This window comes from Echiichthys vipera, assembly GCF_963691815.1.
Source record: "Echiichthys vipera genome assembly, chromosome: 2".
Classification (NCBI taxonomy): Eukaryota; Metazoa; Chordata; class Actinopteri; order Perciformes; family Trachinidae; genus Echiichthys; species Echiichthys vipera.
The window spans coordinates 9,751,360-9,775,469 of NC_139827.1; the positions used below are offsets into that span (position 1 = coordinate 9,751,360).

At 38.5% G+C, this 24,110-nt stretch overlaps 3 protein-coding genes across 10 annotated transcripts in view; 2 read left to right on the forward strand and 1 right to left on the reverse strand.

Moving 5' to 3' along the window:
• Positions 1–3,689, reverse strand: part of anxa5b (annexin A5b) — a gene marked incomplete at its 5' end in the record, with an annotated part of 11,580 nt that extends 7,891 nt beyond the window's left edge. Inside the window, 2 exons of one of the 2 annotated variants that reach the window (XM_083934289.1) lie at positions 3,236–3,283; positions 3,521–3,689. In XM_083934289.1, the coding sequence (XP_083790415.1) occupies positions 3,236–3,283; positions 3,521–3,664 (192 nt within the window). Of the gene's footprint in view, positions 1–3,235; positions 3,285–3,520 lie in introns of both variants that reach the window. The other variant, XM_083934291.1, reaches the window with a different exon arrangement.
• Positions 3,690–14,610: 10,921 nt separating this feature from the next.
• Positions 14,611–21,315, forward strand: uchl1 (ubiquitin carboxyl-terminal esterase L1 (ubiquitin thiolesterase)). Of its 2 annotated transcripts, none has more exons than XM_083929986.1 (8): positions 14,611–14,766; positions 15,335–15,455; positions 16,458–16,599; positions 17,559–17,644; positions 18,144–18,191; positions 18,742–18,811; positions 18,896–18,954; positions 20,281–21,315. In XM_083929986.1, the coding sequence occupies exons 2-8, from the start codon at positions 15,429–15,431 to the stop codon at positions 20,362–20,364; spliced, it is 516 nt and encodes a 171-aa protein (XP_083786112.1). In that variant the 5' UTR covers positions 14,611–14,766; positions 15,335–15,428; the 3' UTR covers positions 20,365–21,315. The 2 variants fall into 2 exon arrangements, with proteins under 2 accessions (XP_083786112.1, XP_083786111.1); XM_083929985.1 differs by having other exon boundaries at positions 14,645–14,746; positions 14,851–15,455.
• A 1,456-nt stretch (positions 21,316–22,771) lies between these two features.
• The window catches only part of LOC310961680 (uncharacterized protein), a 28,404-nt gene continuing 27,065 nt past the window's right edge, over positions 22,772–24,110 (forward strand). For all 6 annotated transcript variants that reach the window (XM_083933847.1, XM_083933851.1, XM_083933852.1 and 3 more), the window contains exon 1: positions 22,772–23,136. In XM_083933847.1, the coding sequence (XP_083789973.1) occupies positions 23,029–23,136 (108 nt within the window). In that variant the 5' untranslated portion in view covers positions 22,772–23,028. The remainder of the gene's footprint in view (positions 23,137–24,110) is intronic.

Below are 24,110 nucleotides of genomic sequence, written 5' to 3' on the forward strand. Positions count from 1 at the left end.
TGGATGCTGCTAAAGTTTGGCATTGATTAACTAGAAACAGCAATTAAAACATTTCATTTTTATGGTTGACTGTAATCTAATGTCTTCTTCTTCGTGTTTGATGAATAAAACAATAAATAAAAGGTGCGTCAAACAGGAAATAGATGAGATGAGGTAAGATCACTTTGCATGTGTGTAACTGTAACAGCAACATTACTGATGCATGCTAAATGTGTCCGTAAACAAATAGGTATTCATCAGAAGTACACATTTTTTCTGTTTATAAAGTAAACGCTGTGACATCGCAGACGACCGTACCTCATCAATCAGTAGTTTCATGCTAACATGGATACGTCTTAGCTCAGATTCCTCATGTGTATAATGTCATCAAAGCCTTCCCCCTTCTTATCGCTGCAGATAGATGCACTTCATCATGCTTCAGATATATATATATATATATAAGATTACACATCTCACTCATCACATAACACACTTAATCAGTCTTTACATTGATGCATACATATAAAACCCTGTATCTCAGACGTGTTATATGCAGACTCCCCTCCTTTTAGATGCACTTCATGAACTTAATGACTCACAGACTTCATGCAGATGTGCACACAAACTCTCACATCACACCACTTATTTCATGAACAACATGTTCCAACATCTTTTTCTTTTTTTAACCTTTGGCGCCCACATCTCAGATTCGTTCAGCGATTCAAATATGATTGATTATCAGGTTAATAATTTCTCTGAATGTGGAAAAAGTATTTCAGAAACAGCAGAGGGATCGATACTGAGCACAGTAAGAGTGTGATAAGGCTGAAAAACATTAACTTTAAGATTGATTTTTACTATTCTGTAACAATGCTGCACTCATTGCAGACACTCCCTAAAAAACTATATGACACATTAACAAATTGATAGCCAAAGGGTTGCTGCTTATTTCAGAGGGAGGGGTGTTTAGAGAGGAAAACCACGGGAATGTCTCTGGAATTCTGACCCTGGAAAATTTGGAAAGGGAAAAAAAAGTGGGACGCCCAAAAACCAACAACCAGGATTCTGTCTTTTCCTGCAGGAGGGAACGCCAAAATGTTCACGCGCTCTCCGTCCTCGCAAGCACACTCATCGCCACAGAGCCTGAGCAAAATCTAATCAACGTGCAGATGGCTGCTCGGACAAACACGTGAACGAGGAGATGTTTGGAACAGCAACGTAAACAAGATGCAGATCGTTTCCACAGGAATGTCAGACACGGTTTTAGCTCCTATAGAGAGCGTTAATGTGTGTGGAGCGAGCTGAGACATGACCTGAGGCTGGGGGCGTCCAGTGGAGGTATGTTGACCCTCGATTATGTAAACTGAAGCTGCCACAACTGGTATCTCTGCTTTAAAGAACATACAGTTACATCAAACAACCCATAATAAACACAGCCGTGCTTAAATGAGGAAAAGTCCTTTTTACTACTATAACATTACTACAAGTCTGGCTGATATTATTCTATATTTTGTCCAGAAATGTCTTAAAGCCAACAGTTATTGGTTCAACATCTGACTTCTCTAACATGTTTGTGGCACTTAAAACAGGCCTGCAGCTTCTCCCGAGGACCCAAAAGTGATGTCTTCTGTGTCTTTTATTAGGACATTCCCAGTGTAGTTTACTTTTTTTTATTTATTTAAAGTTGCACTAAAAGTGTCTGCATACGTGCACTTCTATAGATACATCTCGTGTCTATAGTTTAACTTTTGAAATGAACAATATTTATTTGAAGAAGAAGAATAAGTAATTTTAAGAATTAACAAGGTGATTTAACTTATTTTGCAGAGAAAACAAACACATCAGACACAAATATTATTCCATGGAGAATATTTTCAAACGTCTTCACATGTCGTGGAGCGGAGCTTTAAATGTTTGAATGTGTACTTTTCACACGTTTGTCCATGAGGAGATAAAACTCTTTGAAATCAGGAAACAAAATTCAAATTACTTGAAACTTTTATAGCATTTCAAGTCTGTTGAAAGTTATTTCCTGTCTTCTTCCTACTGAAGACTGCAATCTTTAGACATCTGTCACAAATATGTACAAACACTTTTTTGTAAGGCTTAGTCATTTCCTTAAATTCACTGGATGCTGGAGTTTTTAGCAAACCTTACTAAAACAGGAGTAAACGGTGCATTTGGGGACTTTTCCCTGTGTGCAGCGTGTGGGACTGATTCAAAATAAACTAAAATCCTGAGAACATTGAGTGCAAAAGGTGTGGTTCAGATGAGTTTTGAATGGTTTCTGGGCAACAATCGAGGCCCATGGCGCTGAGAAATACTCTATCAGACGTGTTAATACTTGTTGTACGATCAATTTCTTTTTGCTTTTCACTCCATTTGCAAAAACACACAATAATCAGTGTTTTCCTTATCCTCAAATTAGACCTCTGTGTCAGAAAGACACATGGAAGCCGACTTTTGTGAGCCGAGGTTCGGTTTACAGCCCCAGAGCGAAACCGTCTGCAGAGTGTAGTGTTACACTATCACAGCTGACTATCATGCACGACTTTTCTTTTTTTTTTTTATGGCAACGTAAAACTCCACCCTGACAGAAGAGATAGACAAAGAGAACCGTTTCCCCTTTAAGAGAGGGAGGGCGGCTGTGAACTCCAGGCGAGACGTGGAAGTGGAAATGGGAGTATTAAACTCAGAGAGGTGGAGAGACACAGAGACCCACCCGAGTGGACCAGAGCCCAACATGAGTCATACAGTAAACTTTCCAACTTCCCCAAAATGAACCGTCTTTGCAGCCTCACACACTTTTAAAACACACTTCAAACTCCGTAAACTGGAAGGTTCCTTTGGTGAAAGTGTCCATTTGATAACTCCTATGGAAAACACACTTAGTTACCTATAAACGTAAACATAAATGGTTGTTTTCTTTATCTTACACAGATGTTTACGGCCACATCCTCTCCATTTACAGAAGCTTTAAATGTAAATGGAAAAGTCTACTGTTTTATCATAAGTGAATAGACACTTTTGGAAGATTCAGGTCAGATGTCTGCTTTTATATAATGTGGATAAAAGTGGGCGTTGTCCTGGAGTTCAGAGGGTAAAAAGCCTTTATGACTCATGTATTTGCATAAATAACGGATTCTTGCAAAGACCACTTGAACAATTGTATTTTAATCTTACGTTTAATGTAAAACTTCCGGTGTTTCTTTAAACTGACAGTTTCAAAAACATGCATCAAGTGAAGATGACTCACCATTTCGTCAGTGGGTCTTGGAGGTTTATTCAGCGGAAGGAGAAAAAAACTGTGAATAAAGAAAGAAGAGAAAAGTTATTTCACAACGAAAACCAAACTCTCTGTGAGGCCAGAGTTACTTTAAACATCTGCATTTCACTGTCTGCTGATTATCTGTCTGTCTCCGCTCAAACTTCCCGACGTGTCCCCCTTTTGTCCCGCAGGTAGACCCCCGAGAGTCCCCGCTCACCTGGATGATGCTGCGGATCAAACGCGATCATGTGGAAGTGTTCCGGGGAGACTTACCGCAGAGAGGCCGTCGGATGAAGCTCGGTGAGCGGACAGAGAGACCCGGCGGAGAGAGGAGGGAGGAAGAGAAAAGGGCTGACGGCAGAAACCCACTCGTATAAACTCTCCGACGTGCGCGTGTGTGGGTGGGTGCGCGTGCATGTGGGTGGGTGGGTGCGCGTGTGTTAGGGCCACACCCAGGTGCGCACGGACTCTGGTACAGCCCTGCTCCTGAAGCATGCTGGGAAATGTTGTTCTGAAAATGCAGTGGGACGCAAACGTGGAGGCATTAAAAGGAGAAACACAGAGTAAAATGATTTTTCATCTCATTTCGTATTAAAATAAAAATATATATATATTAAAAAATATAAACATAAAAAAAGAATAAAAACATATCAGAAAATAATAATAATAATAAACTAACAGGTGTTCTGAAAATGCAGTGGGACGCAAACGTGGAGGCAGTAAAAGGAGAAACACAGAGTAAAATTATTTTTCATCTTATGTCGTATTGAATAATAAAATAAAATAAAATAAATAAATATAAAAAAATAAAAACAAAAAAAAAATAAAAAATAAAAATTAAATAATAAAAATAAAAATAAATAATAATATAGATAATAAAAAAAGAATAATAAACTAACAGGTGTTCTGAAAATGCAGTGGGATGCAGACACGGAGGCAGTAAAATAAGAAAAACAGAGTAAACTTATTTTTAAACTTTTTCGTATTGAATAATAAAAAATAAAAAAAATAAAGACATAAATAAACAATAAAAACAAATGATAAAATATGAATAATAATAAAAAACAGGTGTTCCGAAAAACATACATAAACAATAAAAACAAATAATAAAAATAATAAAAAAAACTGATAATAATAATAAAATAACGGGCGTTCTGAAAATGCAGGGGGAAGCAAACATGGAGGCAGTAAAAGGAGCAAAACAACTAATTTTGTATTGAATAATAAAATAAATAAATAAAATAAAAAATACTAATAAAATAATATTTTTTGTCACAAAGTGCTTCACATGAGTACAATTTAAAAAAAATAAGACCAAGTAACAAACAATTTAAACAAAAAACAATAACATTTAGAAACACACAAAAAAATTACAAACTTCAGACAAAGTCCCGTTCAAACAAGTGTGTTTTCAGCTGCTTTTAAAATATTATTTTTTTATAATGGCGTCAGAATTAACAGAGGTTTGATGCCCTCAGTGTCTTTCAGTGTTGGAGGAAGTAAACTCAGGTCTTTTAGCCAATTTAAGTAAAAGTAGCAATATTCTAAAATCTATTTCCAGCATCAAAATACACGTAAAGTGCCAAGAGCAGAGTACTAATTCTGCATAATTTCAGAATAATATTGAATGTGTAAGCTTCACTAACGTTGCATCTGGTTATGGTGGAGATCATTTTACTTTAATTCTTCCAGGTTACTTAATCTAAAAATAATACATCATCATTTATGAGTTGATTTATATTTTGTTCTATTAATCTGAACATGCACAGTAATAATTCTGTCAAATAAATGTGGTGGAGTAAAAAGTACAACGCTTGAGTAGAAGAAGCATTAAGTAGTATAAAATGTAAATATTCAAGTACAGTAAAAATGCCTCAAAATGGTACTTAAGTAATAATACTTCAAATTGAGCGCTTTTCTAGGTGCTCAAAGACGCTTAAGCGTACAGTATTTGAGTAAATGTGCTTTGTTGTATTTCTCCACTGGCTGTTTATGAGCAGAAGGCCTGTGTGCATCCACATGTGTGTAAAACCTGAAAAATAACACATCGCCTGCAGATATTATTGTTCGTGTTGTTGACTTTTAAGCTCTAGCAAATTCTGCCTCTAGCCATGTTAAATAGTATGGTACCTGCTGCTACACATGTCATTATACTACAAAAAAAGTAGTAGGTTAGCCTGTATTTGCACTAACGTACAGAATGTATATTTATTTATATATTTGTCTTTTCTTCATTTTCATTCTTAATAATGTTCGTAATTCTCGAGTGTTTGCATTCAGGGTGTATTGTCAACATTGTTTGGGTTGAGAAGTGAAAACTATATTTGTTTTTAAATGCTAGCGAACAGAAACCTTTCAAATATTCAAACTTAACTTTTATTCATGTATTAATTCATTCATTAAGTGCACCTTCTGTTTGTTTAAAGCTGTATCGATTGACGATTTTGCCACTTTGGGGCAGTGGAACAAGCCGAGCACATGATACTGTCATAACCAAGTGAGTGAGCAAACAGATGCCTGTTTACACGCAGCCACATTAACAGTCATCTGGAGTCTCTGTCCACTTGACAAAGTCCGTTCGTTGGTCTTTTTATGATCTCCACCTCAGCCTGAGGGACATATCTGGCTCTCAGCTGCTAAATGCTTCATATACTCACCAGCTCTTTACTCATTGTGTCTGTTGTTTGGTGCTGGGCCGGTCGGTGTACAGCGGGTGCATCAGAGCTTTTTGGCTGAAAAGATGAAACTGAAGATGAAACCAAAACATCAAGCTGAAAAACGCTAAAACAGTCCAAAGAGAAACTTAGTTCAGTCATTTTAAGCCAAAATATGGGTCAACGTTGAACAAATTGCAACAGAAGCAAACTCAACTGGTTTTGTAACCTCAATGTGTCCCAAGTAAGGAAACAAGGCACAGAAGAATCCAAATAGGGGAACGTTTCTAAAAAGACCCAAATATACCCTATAAATTCATCATTCATCTTCAACTTCTTGTCCCTGTCTGGGTCACGGGGGGCTGGAGCCGATCCCGGCTGACATCGGGCGTGAGGCGGGGTACACCCTGGACAGGACGCCAGTCTATCACAGGGCACATAGAGACGAACAGAGACAGACAACCATTCACACCTACGGGCATTTTTAGAGTCACCAATTAACCTAACACGTGCATGTCTTTGGACTGTGGGAGGAAACCGGAGAACCCAGAGAAAACCCACGCAGACACGGGGAGAACATGCAAACTCCACACAGAAGGGCCCCAGCCGAGATTCAAACCAGGAACCCTCTTTTTGTGAGGCGACAGTGCTGACCGCCACACCACCGTGTTGCATTCCTATACATTCACCTCTTCATTATATTCGCACATGAATAGGGAAGAAATAACCTTCAGATATCACCATGATAGTGCTAATTTTCATAAATACAACAAAACAGCTAAACTTTGGGTAAAGCCAGGTGGAAATATCTTGTTGAATCTTGTTGACATGTAACAGTAAAAGACTTAATGTTAAGGTCTGAATGAACCCAGTTAGTCGACCCATGAGCGTTAATAAATAGAGGCAGGAAGAAGGACTTTAAACCAGACTTTATTAATGATTACTGCAGAGATGGGGTTTGGGTCCGTGGGACTGTTTCTGGGGGATGAGTCTGAGATAAGAACAGGAGACAACAGGAGAGCGAGAAGACAAACGGTAGCTAAAATAATTTCTATGTTTATTGTGTAATTTTGCATCTTGTGCAGGATACATTTATAGTTCTCAGTCACCTACAGCAGTGAAATACATTCAGCAGTGACCCAAGTCCTTCCTCCTGCTCCATTTATTAACGCTCATGGGTCAAATAAATGGATTCATTCAGACCTTAACATGAAGTCTTTCACTTCATCTCATCTCATCTTCAGCCTCTTATCCGGGGTCGGGTCGCGGGCGGAGCAGCTCAAGCAGGGGACCCCAAACTTCCCTTTCCCGGGCCACATTAACCAGCTCTAACTGGGGGATCCCGAGGCGTTCCCAGGCCAGTGTGGAGATATAATCCCTCCACCTGGTCCTGGGTCTTCCCCGAGGCCTCCTCCCAGCTGGACGTGCCTGGAACACCTCCCTAGGGAGGCGCCCAGGGTTCATCCTTACTAGATGCCTGAACCACCTCAACTGGCTCCTTTCAACGCAAAGGAGCAGCGGCTCTACTCTGAGTTCCTCACGGATGGCTTTTACTTATATTATATTATTATATTATATATTATATTCGTTATATGTCAACAAGATATTTCCACTGAGCTTTACCCAATGTTTAGATCATTGCTTTAGCTTCACTTTAGTCACTGCTACTGTTGTGGTTGCTTGCATCTCTGGAAGTGTCTGTCTATGTCTCTCTCTGTCCATCTGTCCGTCTTTTCTCTCTTTCTCTCTCATTTTCTTCCTCCTGAACACAGATGGCGTCCTCCATAGAGCTGGGTTTGTCCGGCGTTCCTGTCTGTTAGGAAGGTTTTCGTTGCCAACGTACTCTACGGGGAAATTGTTGGGTCTATATAAATCCCAAATAATAGCATGTTTACAGAGATGTGCAAATCTCGATGTTCATTAATGTACACTGTCCCTATCCAAAAATAAAGCATTATTATTATTATTAATTAAATCAGTAATGTGGAATGTAGCGTCAAGTTCAAAAGAAAGTTTATTGACAAATAATTTACAGAGATCATAATGCATGAATAACTTAGTCTCAGTAAACTAAATAAACTGGAAACTATAGTCTTCTTGTTTTTGACATCAGGTGGAGACAACTGAACGGATTCATTGCAAAAGAAAGGTTCAATTGTACTGAATGAAGAGCCTTATCTTAGAAATGTATGGATTTAATTAGTATTGTTTTTACTTTGAATGGGTTTCATTCTGCTGCCTTTGGTATGAGTGGAATCTGCACGTCAATAAGTCACCAAGTAAACTGAAGGAGAGCTGCAGGTCAGTTCAGAATACAGAGACAACCTGAGTTACACTATTTAAAGAAATAATTTACTTCACAAAACAGACTTTTAATGAGGATGTTTAATCTCTTATGTTAATAAAGAGACAAATAAAACATGTTAAGCAAGAATAAAGCTTCTTATAATGTTCTTTTAAAAAAGGAAATGTATTTATTCAAGAGTGTTTTCCATGAAATCAGTGCTTTTTTTTCAGACATACACACACCAAACACACACACGCACACACACACACACATTATTACAACAGTACGTCTGATCTGTATATATTACTATTGTAAATTTGATATTATGTGTATATAAAGAAGATATATACTGTTTTATATTTCTGTCTTTACAAAAATATGTTACCTGTATAATATTGTTGTTGGTGTTGTTTGTGGAGTTTGCAACAAAATGAAATTTCCCCCTGGGGTTATTAAAGTATTTCTGATACTGATCCTGAATCTTGGGGATTCAGTGCCTTGCTAAAAGGCAATTCAGTTCATCAAACTGCCAACTTCCCAGTTCTTTAACCTTTAGGTCACTATAGTCCTTCATTACTATACTACAAACTATTTTTTTTATTTTCCACAGGCAAAACCTTTTCTTCCAGAGCTATCAATTGCATCTCATGGTCTTTACATCACGAGATCAAAGTGAGCTCATGTGACAACAACTGAGCATCTCCATGGCAACTGAACTCCATCTGGTGGTGAGTTTCATGAGATGTCGTCAAAAAAGTGTGTTTTGTTCGTTCGTGGAGGTCTAAAATATAATGAAAAAAAATGCTACAATACAGATTCAATATTATATAAAAAGTTACAAAACACACACACACACACACACACGCACACACACACACACACACACACACACACGCAAGTCAAGTTTCTGAAGAAGATTTAATAATAACAATAAGAATAATAATAATTACAATTATGAGTATGATACATTTTATTTATATTGCACTTTGAAAGACACTCAACGGTACTTTACGTACAACAAAGACAGAAACACTAAAAGTAATAAAATGTATAATATATTAAACCATATAAAACTACAGCAATGGGAGAGTAAGATGTGGGGAAAAGCGACTTCAAACAGGTGGGTTTTAAAAGAAAGGAGTAAAAGGTAACGTCTGAGGCTGTTGAGGGAAAGTGGTCCATAGGGAGGGGGCAGCAGTGGAGACAGCCCTGCCCCCACAGGCACACACTCAATGTCCTTCCAAGTAAAAAGAGTGAAATTAAATTAATATTACCTAGAGATGTCAACAATATTATTAGAACATATACAGGTTTTATTTCTGGTTGTCCAGAGTTGAAAATGTTCCATTTTGGGTTAAGATTTGCACTCGTCACTGTCACTTTTGACCCAGCCGTCCAATCACAGAGGAGGAGGGGCGGGACAAAAAACCAACCGTCTCATTCTACACTGAACAACAACAACAATGCTTTACAATGAAAAGAGAATGAGATATGGTTGTTGTTGTTTCTTATTAAGGGTATAATACTAATAATAACTATAATAACATTAATATCCATTAACCAGACACTTTAAACTGATGATAAAAAACTAAAAGCTTGCAAAAAAAGGCGTTTTATTCTGATTTTAAAAGAAGACACTGTTGTAGCAGACCTTAGTTCATGTGAGATAACTCCAGAGACCATAATGACTGAAGGCACCATAAGCCGAGTTTATTCCTTCATAATGAGACAAACCAGCGTTTTTGAGATAGCCGGTGTGGTGCACCGTCACCTTCTGTATCTGTAGCACTGCGACTGTTGCAGTAAAGCCCAGAGAAACAGAGCTAACAGTGTGCTGAGTGAGACGAAGACACAAAAGTACACCACCATGCTCCATCCCCAATCTGCTGCTAAAGGAGCTACACCATTCACCTCCACAAAATTTGCCGGGATGGGCATGTTGGCGTGCACAGGAAACAGAAGTCAAAGGTCAAAATTAGATTCCTCGAGGTCCTTTTTGTAAGTCCTGGAGAAGGGAAACTCTTTTGTTCCGTCGTCCACACGTGATTGTCTGGTTTTCCTTATCTTGTGAGGGCCATAATCACCAAACAAAAAAACGCTATGCGGTAGGAAATAAAGATGAAAGCAATCCGTCTCTTTACAGTCAAACGAATTTAGGAAAAAAGTTCTTAATCGTAGCTACGAGCTTGGTCATAGTGTTGTCTCGGGTGCAGCTGAATATCCTGTGTCCTCTGACGGCTTCATTCACGTCCAGTGTAATCAGAGAAAATTAAAAATGAAAGAAAGATTGAGGGTCTCATTCTTTTGTCTTTGTCTGCGGAAATGCTCTACAGACTTCTGCCTCACTCGTGTTTGTCTGCTTTTTAACCACCCACATGTATTTAAACACCCAGACAGACAGATGGGACACGCAGACACTGAAGAATAAATCAACAGCTACCAATATCACCTATGAACCTGTTAACCCACAGCAATCCCCCTCTCCTTTTCTTTGCATCCACACACACACACACAGACACACACACACACACACACACACACACACACACACACACACACACACACACACACAGACACACACAGACACACACACACAGACACACACAGACACACACACACACACACACACACACACACACACCCACACACACAGACACACACGCACAGACACACACAGACAGACACACACACACACACACACACACACACACACACACACCTCACCCTGCAGGTATAATCGATACCTTTTGGGATTATCTATCTTCGCTTGTGCTTACAACTTAATCAAACCCCTCATGAATAAAACATGCAGCTAGAGCACAACACTGGTATGCATTTTTGAAAAAAAATCTATATGTATTTATATATAAGTATATAAATAAATACAAATATATTTATATATATTTATAGATAGAGAAACATTTGAAATATGGCATGTCAAAGAAGTGTTATGCTGCATTTGTAAAACCCTTTGCGTTATGGTTTCAAATGCCTCATTTTTTTTTTTATATATAAAAAATGGCCTATCCCAACATAAGACCTTTAACAGTAAAGAGACAAAAGAGTCCCGCAGAGAGGGCGCCCTCTTTCTGTTTGTGAATGTCAAGCTTGCAAAGACGTCAGTTTAGGAAAAAACAAAGAATAACAAAACAACAAATAAACAAAGTGCTTTTATGATGTTATACAATTTATTAAGAAGCAATTCAGTCCCCATCATCATCACTGTTCACAGTACAAACATCATATACTAGTGAGGGCAGATATGTTACAGTGTCACAGAAGAAATCATGATCAGCCACAACCTGAAATAAAACAGGGAAGCAAGCAACACACTTATTCACACACACTTATTCTCACTGACATGGGCATGAACCAACACGAACAGTCAGGTGCTTACAGACAGGTGCTGCATACGAACAAAAACAATAAACATGAAAAAACAGGTGCACAAAAACAGGACACATTTGAAGGATTGATGTGTGTGGCTGAATTCTGTAACTGCAGACGTAAGGGTCACTCTAATTCATGCAAAGGGTGCAGATTTAAGGACTACTAAGTGAGTGAATGTGCGTGGAATTTACAACCACATTAATGCTCTGTAAACAGTACAGTATACGGCTCTATTGGCCCTGGTGACATCTGGCAACTGCAGCAGTCTGTTGCAATTCAGATGCTGTCAGTTCCAACGAACAAGCATGTTCTTGCAGATCCTGTTGGATTGACGAATATGAAATGAATACGTGGAGAATATCTTGCAATACGGATTTGAAAATGTTGATCTGCAAGGGTGTCACATATTATTCATAGAGTAGAGTTGGCAATACTGGGACTGGAACAAGGAACAAGTTACGGTTTTCTCTTTGACTAATGCAGCAGTTTATAATCAGAAAACCTTTAACCATTAATGTCCTGCAGACGGGGAAATTATTTTGTCACAGCAGCAACAGAATATGACAAAATAAGATAAAAAATAGCAAAAATAAGCAATAAAGTTAAATTTAAAAAGAGAAGAAATGGAAATATTGAGACCAGAACAAAGTACGCTAGTCTGGTCTCCATACTGCCCAAGAGAGAGCTCAAAAGAGTGTTAAGAAAGAATAGTTAAAAAAAAGTGCAAAAGAAATATAAAAAGAGGAAAAAGCTCAAAAGTGAGCGAGAGCTGCTGTAACAGGCTGCCACTCACGCAACGCCATCTTTATGATCTTTCACACAAATGTTCTTTTACTTCTATCCCAATCTGTGGAAACACTGACATCATCTTGTGTCGGTGAAAAATCCACACACAGTCTAGAGATAAAACAAAAGTTAAGTTATTCTACTGCTTGATATTCACCGTTACCAGCAGCAACAACAATTTGTAGAATAAAGGAAGAACTGAAGAAAACACTCACAAAACTGAACTTTCAAGGACAAAAGAAGTCATGTTATTAGTCTGTTTGATTAACATCTGATAAGATAAGATAATACTTTATAAGTCCCACAGTGTGGAGATTTTCAGTATGACAGCAGCAAAGAGGAAAGTGCAAACAACAAAAGTATCAGTGAAAATATAAGATATAGACACTGTTGCCTATAAAGCTGGTATAATGTTGTGTTAAGACACATTCACATTAATCAATAAAGTTTTGAGAAGATATACACTTTATCAAGAATAAATCACATTGTCACAATCATTGAAATAGGTAAAACATATTTAATTCCAAATTTATGGGTGTATCTAAACAAATATGTAAACCATAAATAGTAAACAGTGAAAAGTTAATAGTAAAAATGCAAGTTAACAAACAAGTAAACAATCAATAGCAATAATAAGTAAATTGACTGGAAGGTTGAATACACAGCATTCACGTTATATTCATTGGTATTACACAGTTAGATGTACATTGATATTGCACGAGTGAATTGTTTGGTTTGGTATTTCTGTCACATTAGAGTAAAGAATAAGATGGTTCGGTTAAGAGAAATGTTTTTTCCAGAGGTCCAATATTTAACTCAAATTAGCCAGAGCCCATTGCTGGCAGGTAGTGACGGACACCTTTCCTTTGAGAGAGATTGTGATTTAATTATATAAAAAAAGACTTGAGTTACAGTGAATATAAAGTCCACCTGTACTGATGCTGGGTGGGATTGAACTAACACAAAGAAAGTGTAGTAATACACATATACGCCAGTGTTGTCAAAGGATGAATAGAGTTGTACCTAGAGGAAAGTTTAACTGGTAGAGGACATAAACTGGAGAAGAGCTTGGCTTCTACCCCACAAATATTGCATATCTAACAAGGATTCTAAAATATTTATAATATATACCCAGTTAATAGTATTATTGCTAAGTTTATAAATGTTGATGGTTCCTGTACTTTTTGTTGTTATTGTGATATATATAAAAGAAGTTTTTGAATGATGTGAATCTCATTTTTTGATGCTGCTAACTCTGTTTACTCTCTTACCCTTAAATATGTCATTTCACTTTATATCATCACTGCATCACTTTATTTAGTTGTACTGTAACTTAGTTCAGTAAGAAATGCTGCTACATTTTTAACACTGTTATCACTTATCGCTCCTTATCACTTATTTAGTTTGTACTTATCTTATTTCAATATGCTGCTAAACTGCACAGTGCATATTGTTGTATATTATATAATCCTACGCTTAACCACAATGTCTGTTGCACTCTGTCACACTTAGTTATTGTTTGATTTATTTTATGTAGCTTTATTTTTATTTGATTTATGTTAGCTTATGTTACTCTGATCCTTTCATCTTTGTATCGAAACTGTTGCACAATAATTTGATTCTGAAAGCTTCTTGAATTGAATCTTGAATCTTGAACCCAGAAGATAATAGTCTGAAACACCTGATTAACTAGTTATCCTATACGCAACATTATTTATTCACAAACAAAATTTTGCAAAATCTACCTAAATTTGCTCCTTTCCTCCTAGAACTGAGCTCTTTGCTTTAATATCTGATATTGGTAAATAACAAAAAAAGTTATACCTTACTGAGTCATGATGAAAAGTTTTTCCCTGAAGCCCCTGTTTGAAATATCTATTTTTTATCTATTTAATTTAAGTTAGTGTTATTTATTTAATTGTCTGTTTGTTTCTCTGTTTGATTTATTTATAAATCATGTCACCAACGTGCTGTTTATTGTTTACCTTGTATTTTGGTACAAAGACTGTGATTTGACCAGAGTGAGCTCACATTTATTTAGCGGTGTGATTTAACTTTAATTAATATTTTTTTACAAGGTTTATATCTTCCTAGAATATCACTGGGTGTAAAGTTAGAAAAATAACGCGTTTAAAACCCCTCTAATATTTCTTGGAAGGCCGGTTATATCTATGGGTTATGTACACCCCCGGTTATTTGACTAGTCCACCCCCCTGTCTGCCGGTAAGTGGTATGACCGGCACCATAAAGGCCGGGTACACGCTGTGAAACCAACTGACAGCTGCAGAAACCACCAGAACAACCAGAAAACTACCTGCGGAGCCCACAACGTCCGAAAACAGTGCAAATATGGAGTGGACCCCAATGGAAATCAACCCCGAGGTGTGGAGGAAATGACTGTTGTTTGCCAACTTGAAAAAAAAAACATTTTTTCACGTTGTAACTGACAAAAAAACTCACCTGTAGTCTCTGTTTATATTTTTCAGATGCTGAACAAGGTGAGTGGCGACCGTTGACGTAAGTAGCGAACGTTGACGTTGAGCAATGGCGACGTAACCGTTGGTAACTGTTCGATTTCAACTGTTAGGTAAGTTTTATACCGTACGTTAGCTTTGACTGAGGCGGCCGTTGATGAGACGACCGTTAAAGCGCAACCCAGGCCACCACCATTAATACAGTTAAAAACCAAAACAAAGTGGTAGTTTAATATCAACAGGAGATACGACAGCAAATGGGAGAAGCGTTTATGTGGGTTTAATGAGCTGCAGCAGCAGCAGCATCATCCCCAGAGTGGTCTCCAGTGTCTAGGCTGCAGGGTGTGGTCTGACTGGACCAACACAACGCAGCATCTCTGAACATCCTCCCAAGGGATCATTTACATATGTCGTCTCTGAAAAACCTTTAACCGTTTCATTAAAGTCATCGTGTGTTTGTCTATTTTTCCTGTGCTGTATGTTCACAGATGATGAGCAAGCTAGGCGTGGGTGAAAGCTGGCGTTTCGTTGATGTGCTGGGGCTGGAGGGTGAGCAACTCTCCGCCGTCCCGAAACCATGCTGTGCCTTGATGCTGCTCTTCCCACTGACACAACAGGTAATAATAACGTGGTGGCGGTGGGGACTACTTCCTGGAAGGGAAGGGAAGGGTGGGGCGGGATACAAGCAGGCCTGGGGTGGGGTGAGACTGAGGTGCAGGGAGGGCAACGATGGAGAGGGGGAAACATCTTTTGTGTGATGGGTGTAAGAGGGGGAGGCTGGGAAAATAGCCCGGAAATGAATCAATATGAAGTCTAATTATCTAGTCAAAACTAGAATTTGAATGATTTAAAACACTCTATTATTCTCAGATATCATTTGTTTATATTGTGATTCTGGGAGTCAGATCAAATTTCATCATCGGTTGTTTTGTTTTTCAGTTAATCAAATTATTGGTCTGCAAAATGTCAGATAATTGTAAAAGAAAATGGCCATTGGAGTTTCCCAGATGTCCAGATTTTGTCTTCAGAGGATTTGTTTCATCTCGATCAGCAGTTCAAACTTTAAATATATTTAATTTGCCATAACATAAATAGAAATGCACAAAGTATTTTCATTGGAGAAGCCGTAACTAGAGATTTGTTGTGTTGCTTTATAAATTGCACATGAAACAGATTGTCAACACTTCTATTGCTCTGTTGATTGTGGTTTCAATCCACATGCACATTTCAAGTGGCATAATTGGGTGCATCCTATGCACTGTAGGGAAGGTGACCATGCTCTATCTCAGTGGTTCTCGAAATTTGTACATGATGTACCACCACTAAGACCAGTGTTAAAATACATCAGTGTAGCCCGACACAATTCAGCTACGGGCAGGAAGGTTTATTCGTAATCAGAAGATTATTTATTGTTGACTGTCTTGAGCCATGACTTTAGTTTTAAAAGGACTGCTCTAAATATTATCCTCCTGATCCGCACTTGAAAACCAGTGCTCCATCTGACCATGATTGTGCTCCATCTGACCATGATTGTGCTCCATCTGACCATGACTGTGCTCTATCCGACCATGACCGTGCTCTATCTGACCATGACTGTGCTCTGTCTGTGTATATTACAGCATGAGTCTTTCAGACAGCAGCAGGCAGGCAAGGTTGAAGGAGGCTCCGAGGTTTATTTCCTGAAGCAGACAGCAGTTAACTCCTGTGGCACCATCGCCCTGCTGCACGCTGTGGCCAACAACAGAAGCAAATTAACATTTGGTGAGTGCACATCAAGACAATAACTGCTACCATAGTAAGTACAGATCAATAAAGTTATTCATATTAATTTTACTAAATATTTATTTATAAGGAACATAACACTGGGCAGTATCAATGACTCAGCAGTTTCTTTACAACTGGTGAGATACCCTGCTTTCATTATTCAAATTACAACCTATAAATTACTTCCAATGCAGTTGTAGTTTGTTTTCCATGTTGGGCAAAATGCCAAACATGCATTTCCTTTTATTAAAGATAGATAGAAAATCCTTGGGCTTTTGATGTAAAATCCAGGGTCTGCAGGGACGTGCATGTGCATGTAATAGCTGACTAATGAAAGAGCAGGTCCTACTCTTACTGTTCAGCCAAATCACAAATACAGGGATTATTTCTCCAGTTAATCACTTAAGAAGTATTTCCTGTATTGCATGGGCAGCGAAAGTTTTACATGGATGGCATTAACAATAATTCTCCTTCTTTTAATTATCAGTATTAATTGGGGATACAGTTATGTGGTATGGTAGGTTGTGAATGAATGGCATATTTATTTGATTAACTACTGATGCTGCTTCTGGTGTTTTCAACAACACAACTCATTGGGCGGAGCGATGCCAGTAATGCACCCCAGGAGTAGTAGTTCCTGTTAGCTATTGTTATTACCTTATTGCACATATAGTTTTTTACGTTTTGTACACTTTCATATATAATAATAATATACTTGCACATCATATATGTATATATACAGTTAACTTTTTGCACATTTTCTGTTTGCAATATTTTAATCACCATTCAACTTGTATTCTCATCATATTTACCCCTATATTGTAATTAATTCTATTTCTATACTTCAGATTCTTTGTAAACTTCCTGCCTTGCTACTTGAGTGTAATATTTGGAACAGCTGAAAGTTGAATTTCCTTCGGGATCACTAAAGTTTTTATCTATCTATCTATCTTCAGATAGTGACTCTGCCCTGAAGAAGTTTCTAGATGAGACTGCAAACATGTCTGCTGATGACCGTGCCAAACATCTGGAGAAGAACCAGGTTATACAAACATACATACTGTTGAAGCTGCTTTGTGTTTCTGTTTACTGGATTTCAAAGAATTGAGATTTAGCTGTTCCACAAAGTGGGAATGTGATCAGCTGAGGCCAAAGTCGTTGGTATCAGTGAGATTTCATTGACTAGGAGCTAATGATCGACAACAGTATATGGTTACTGTCTTTTTTACATATTTAAGTCATAGAGGAAATATTGAATACTTACTTTACATTTAATGACTAATCAACAAAAACCCTTACCTGCATTTACTACATTTACCACATTTAATGCATGTTTTGTTTTACCCACGTGGGGGCGCCACACATCGTCAAATCCTTGCCACTCTAAAGCCCTTTGATATCTGTCTTGGATTTACACTTATTTTGTTACACTTCTGATTTGTATTTTTAACATTAGAAACATCTCTGCATGTGTATTTTAAAATGTAGAATGATCTGTTTTAGCAGTATCAAACTGACATATTTTAATCTTTCTTCTCCAGGCAATCTGTGAGGCTCACAATGAGGTTGCAGTGCAAGGCCAGTGTAGGGTAAGATACTTAACCACGATATCAACGACTGATGGCTAATATCTTATACCTCTTTCAGGCAGTAGATGCACACATCTACTCAACGCATGACCCGTGCTGGATTAATTCATATGAGACTTCACTCTGTTGTCCATTTCCATACACTTATATAATTAGAAACTTGATAATTACATTGCATAAACCTGATAAAAGTTCAGGTCCACCATTTTGTTAGTCCATATGCACACTCCTTCTCTCCTGAGAGCCCATATGTGAGCACTCTCCTTCTCCCTTTTGTCAGTGAGTCTGTTAAATGGCATCTGAATATCAGTATCCTGGAATTGATTTCTTTTCCTGGAAGCAATGCCAGTTCACCGCCCTGCGTCCAACCCTGGTCGAGAGGAGGATGACGAACGATGGACGGATCGATCTGTTTGGCCCGTATCACTGTGTTGGTCTAAATGTGGCGTTGATGGCAACAAGTTGCTCTGCCTTCCTTGTCTTTTCAGAAAACTTTTTATATCACAATATTTACTCTGAATATTAATTTCTTGCATCTCAACTTTCATAGCCGGAAGCCGACAAAGTCAACTTCCACTTCATTGCCTTTGTCAATGCAAATGGAGAACTTTATGAGTTTGGTAAGCATGTCAACTCATTATGTACATTCCTGTATGTGTTTTCACTTTCACCGGATCCCTGACTGTCCTTTTTTTGATTTTAAGATGGGAGAATGAATGGACCAGTGAAGCACGGAGCTACCAAAGATGAGTCCTTTATAACGGTGGGTAAAACTAATCCTAATGTAATTTCGAGCCAAGTTGCTTTTATGCACGTGGTCTGTGATGAGTCATGGTATTAAACTGGAGCAGGGCGTGTCTTTTCCCAAGAGTCTTGATTCAATCAATAAACTTGGCTGATTCACATTCTCAAATCTCTAATTACGATCATAAAAAGGGACTATTAAGAAGACTGGTAAACTTTAAAATATGGTTAAACGCAAATTAAACATTAATGTTTAGAAAAAAATTTTTTAATGTAGTGTAAGGATAGTTTGGAGTCAGGAAATGTTAACTGCCACTCCCCAAGCCATATAAGACAAGGCAGATCTATTAAATATTAGGAATAACACGGAAAAGCTTAATGAATTTAAATGACACTTCTGGAAAAACAACATACTTTTAGTCCCAATAAGCTCAAGTGTCACAGAAGTCAACTGTCAGAAGGAAACCCATAGGACTGAGTTGAGCACAAACTACCACAAGAGGGCTCTATGTGCATTAGTGATGAAATGGCAACATTTAATTTCATGATTTATCAGATCTCAAGAACTACCTCTTTTGTAAAAGTAGATATGCATACGTAGATATGATAGATAATACTGAAGTTGAAGACCTGCATTCACAGTTTAATTATATATATTACAATATATTATATGTTATAATAACCAAAAGAATGAAAATAAAACTCAACAGTAATTATTCAGCATTTTGACCAAATATTATATTATGCATATATGAGTTATATATAGTCAATATATCAAGTAGATGTAACAATATTTCGGAGACTGCTTTTGGTACTACTGTGCATATACACCTTAATTATTTTGTCAAACAAAATATGTAATGCTATAAGACAATCCAGCATCATAAAAATATTAGCAGTATAATGTCCTCAGATATTTTAAAATGCTTTAATCTTTAGGACAGCCTTTCCTCCGTGGCTTGGATAAAATATATATGTGTAGTGTAGTTAAAAGTGCAGTTTATCTCCTTTAGGCACAATGTAGAACAAATAACAATGACTCTTGAGTAAAAGTGCATTATTGCAAATTAGTTTAGTTTTTTTATTTTGAACATGTTAAAAGAATAATAACACAAATAGAACAAAACTGTAGAAAAGGACAAAAAAAAAACAATAACAAAATCAAAATAACATTTATTTTTTGTTTTGTTTTTTTGCCAGTGATAAAACAAAGTAACCAACAAAATATTTAAACAGTTTAACACGTCCGAAAAGGAGTAGTAAGGAGAATAACTTGCTTAATACTACCCCTTCTGTTGAATGTTAAGAGCAAACTTTGTGTTTCTCCCTTTTCATAAATGGCCAGGATGCATCCAAAGTGTGCCGTGGATTCGTGGAGAGAGAGCAAGGCGAGGTCCGTTTCTCTGCTGTGGCTCTCTGTCACAGTTAGATGTTCGGTAGGACACACAACCAAACTGTCAACCAAAATGTCCTGAAGCATTCACGTGGCAAACACAATCATCAGGCACCCAGCAACCTGTGAACACACATCTGCAGACAGTACATGCACTCTAAAGCACATATTGTTGCCACATACTGTACTTTTATCTCATGAACAAAGCATTCTTTAGCACATGTACACATAAACACAAACCCTCCATCAAAACCTTTTGTTCTGCAGACACTAACTGAAACAAGCTTGCCCAAACTGTTCTATGTGTTTTCATTCAGCAATGGGAATTGTAAAACCTGAGCTCAGATCACCACTGCTTGTGTGTGTATTATGTCTGTTTTGTATGTAATCATGGGTGTATTTCTGTCAAACTCACAAGACTGATGCTTAAATACCTTTTGTGCCAATAAGTAGAACAAAGAGTGAGAAGGAAAAGGCAGAAAGCTTGTCTGCAGAAACGTTTCGCCTGCTCCTCTGAATGCCTTCAGTTGTTGTGTGGTTCAGTTTATAAGGATCTGACATTCCTCAGAACAGCCCAAATGTATCCGTAGGAATAATTTAACCATTGTTCGGAGGATGCACGCAACCTTTTCAGTGGTGTTCTTGGGTGACATTGCTCTGAAAAATGTAGGTTTTCGTTGTGAAGTTTGAATTTACAGTGCAAAATGGTAGTGTTGGATTGCAGTAGTTTACTTCTGTTTTCAGAATTAATACATTTATTTAAGTATGTTTGCACTTTATTAGAAAATGGATTTCTGATTTACACTTTACAAATGGTCAAATTCACTGTTGGTGTGCCAGTTTATACACAGCTAATACAAAACTTCCAAACACGATAGTGCTGCTCTATGTTGGGTTGTTGTCGTGCGGTGCAGCGTGATAGTACTGTGTGCACCAATTGTTTACCTTTCTGCACTTTCCAAACACTGTTGCTTAAGTTCTGTTAGTGATGCCGCTGTGGGAATTCAATAAAGCAACCATTAGACCTGTATGTGTCTCCTGGTGTGTTTCTAGCTCTTGCTTTAAAACACAGTAATCTCACTCTTTTACTTGACTTCCCCCGGTCACCAGCCTGCATTTTAGCCGACACCCATTCATTCTTCTGTCAAACGAGGTGATGAAGTGGTTAATGTCCTACAGCCCATCACAGCATGGGGCTCATCCTGACCGGTCTTGTAGGGGGATGAAACAGGAGGAGGACTGAAAAGTTGTTGATAGATCGTCTGGTCAGTCAAGTCATCGCTGTGGATACCGACACAAAACCTTTCTTCGCTGTTGCAAAATAGCAGACTCAGTGGGACAAACAGTATATTTACGTAAATGACAGGACTCTGTTTTGATAAAGCTGATGCTCATGTTGTGTCTTTACCGCTCCACTCAGGTGAGGAGTCGAAGTGTCACGCTTAGAAAATAAAGGTTTGAAAAGGTCACATTTCCATTCAATACTAAAGGGCAGAAGCTTTCGACACAACTGTGTTCATAACAACATCAATAACACTGATTACTTACAACATTACAGAGCCATTCTTTGGTCAGAGTGAGAAATGCAGTTTGTTGTATTGTGTAACTTTTACTCAAGGACTAAAGAAAAACTCTTGATGCTGTCTTTCTAAATGGGGCATACTTTTTATTTTTAACAACTTAAAGGTAAGGCTGCAGCCATTATTAAGTACAGTCAGGGTATTTTAGTCAACATTATACAATAAGGAAATCTGTATTTTAAATTGGGCCGCTTTAATGTCAACAAAATTGCGTTGCATTTAAGTACCCACTAGCTACAGGGCACACACTATTGTGTAGATGAGAGCTTAATTACATTTTGTGCAGGTTAACTATGAGTTAGTGGTAATTTGATTAAGCACAACTATATTTAGGAATATGCACCATTTAACTGAAAACATAAAGGTATTAAAACAAAATGTGGATACAGCGCCCCTTGAGAACACAGTAAGCTAAAATGCAAAGTTGTATGGTGGTGCATATTCCCAAACTAATTTGCAATTAATTAAAGGCCCTTGGGAGTCTGAGGGCCCCAGGGTAGATACAAAAACAAGTCAGTCGTTTTGGTGCATGCTGGAACAGTTTGGGGCAGTATTTCTAAAAAAAAAAAAAAAGCCTCCTGTGGCCCTGCTTGAATGAGAGATTTTTAGGTACAATTGGCGGTTTGTGGTCCCTGTGATAAAGGCTACTTCTGCGAAAATCTCCTTAAAAACACCCACTTCCGGCTGACGCAGGAGAATAAATGTGAAATAATGTGACTTCTTATGCAAACCCCATCTCTCTCTCTCTCTCTCTCTCCCTCTCTCCTATCTCTTTCTATCTCTCTCCACCTCCCCCGCATAGATTCCTGCCTGCGCGTTCACGTCTCCTAAAATGCGCGGCATCAGCCTCGCGCAGTTCGGCTGCGTGCAAGAATCATTATTTTTAGCCCCTCGCTCGCGTTGCAGTGTCGGGGTCGCGACAAGGAGCTCTTTCCTCCGTCTCCAGTTTTAGCAGCAGGACTCGCGGGGAGGGAGCACGGGAGAGCTGGAGCGGGGAATTGCGCGGTGGTTGTTGTCGGTAGAAAAACGAGGGGGAGGATAACGGACTGACAGAGCGGGGAGTGGACTCACCAGCACCAGCACATCTTCTCACGTATCTCCGTGTCACCACCGTCCGGAGATGGCTAGCCCCGGAGCAGGTCGAGATGCTTCGCCGCGGGACGAGTCGGAGCCGTCGGGGCCGAGCCATCCCGAACCAGCCTGTCTGGAGGCACAGAAATGGATAGAGGTAAGTGAAGTGACCGTCCAGGGAGGCTCAGGGGCCTGCTGCTGCCACAGAAACGGGCCATACTGGGGGATATAAATATATACTGGAGCCCCTACAGCACCGGTGCGTCGTCACCTGTTGTGGGCACGATGCGGTGTCCGGTTACCGTGTGTTGGACAACGGGCTCTGCTGCAAACATGTATCAAAAGTTTTCACACGTGTGTCCGTTAATGTCCTTTTAATTAACACACTGGTACCGTCTGCGGGGACTTTAAACGCTGACCAAGATAGACAATAAACCACAAATCATGAAAGTGAAACCCCTTAAAAGTAGCCGTTAATTTTCCGTTTGTTTAGTGTTTTGGTTTTTTTTTTACTTGGAGGTGGAACGCCCCCTTCTTAGGGCGCGAGGGGATTCCGGTTGCCATGGTAATGGAACCGGGCCAGCATGCACGCACGGGAGCTGTTCTACAGTAGGCTACCGACCAACCGTTGATCGGATAAGATTATCATTTGTGATTTGCTGCATCTCTCCCAGCATCATCTGCTCGGATAAAAACGCCTCTCTCCATAAGCCTGAGTGGTGAATCATGATTTTGGCCCCGGAGCTGAATTATCGTGACCTATTTTCTTATTTAGCCTAGCTACCTGCCAACTAGAATCTCAGATTTGGGAAATAAAAAGGCTTGGAAGTACAACAACATTCACTTTTATGTGAAATGTGAAAGTGTTGGCTTTAACTTCACACCTTGTCTGTGTTTTCATACTTTGTAGGACTCCCACGATAGTGTTCAGCTGGACACATACTCAGTTTACTACAGGTTGTAGTAGATGGTTTTTTAGCTACTGCTACCACAGCATATATTAAGCAAATATAAGGATAAATGCAAGACTACAAACACACAGTTAGTATTGTTATGGATAAAAACCCAATTAGGGTTTTACATTTTAAATAAAAGCAAATGTCTAATGTGGTCCTTGTTAGAGAAGAGGTA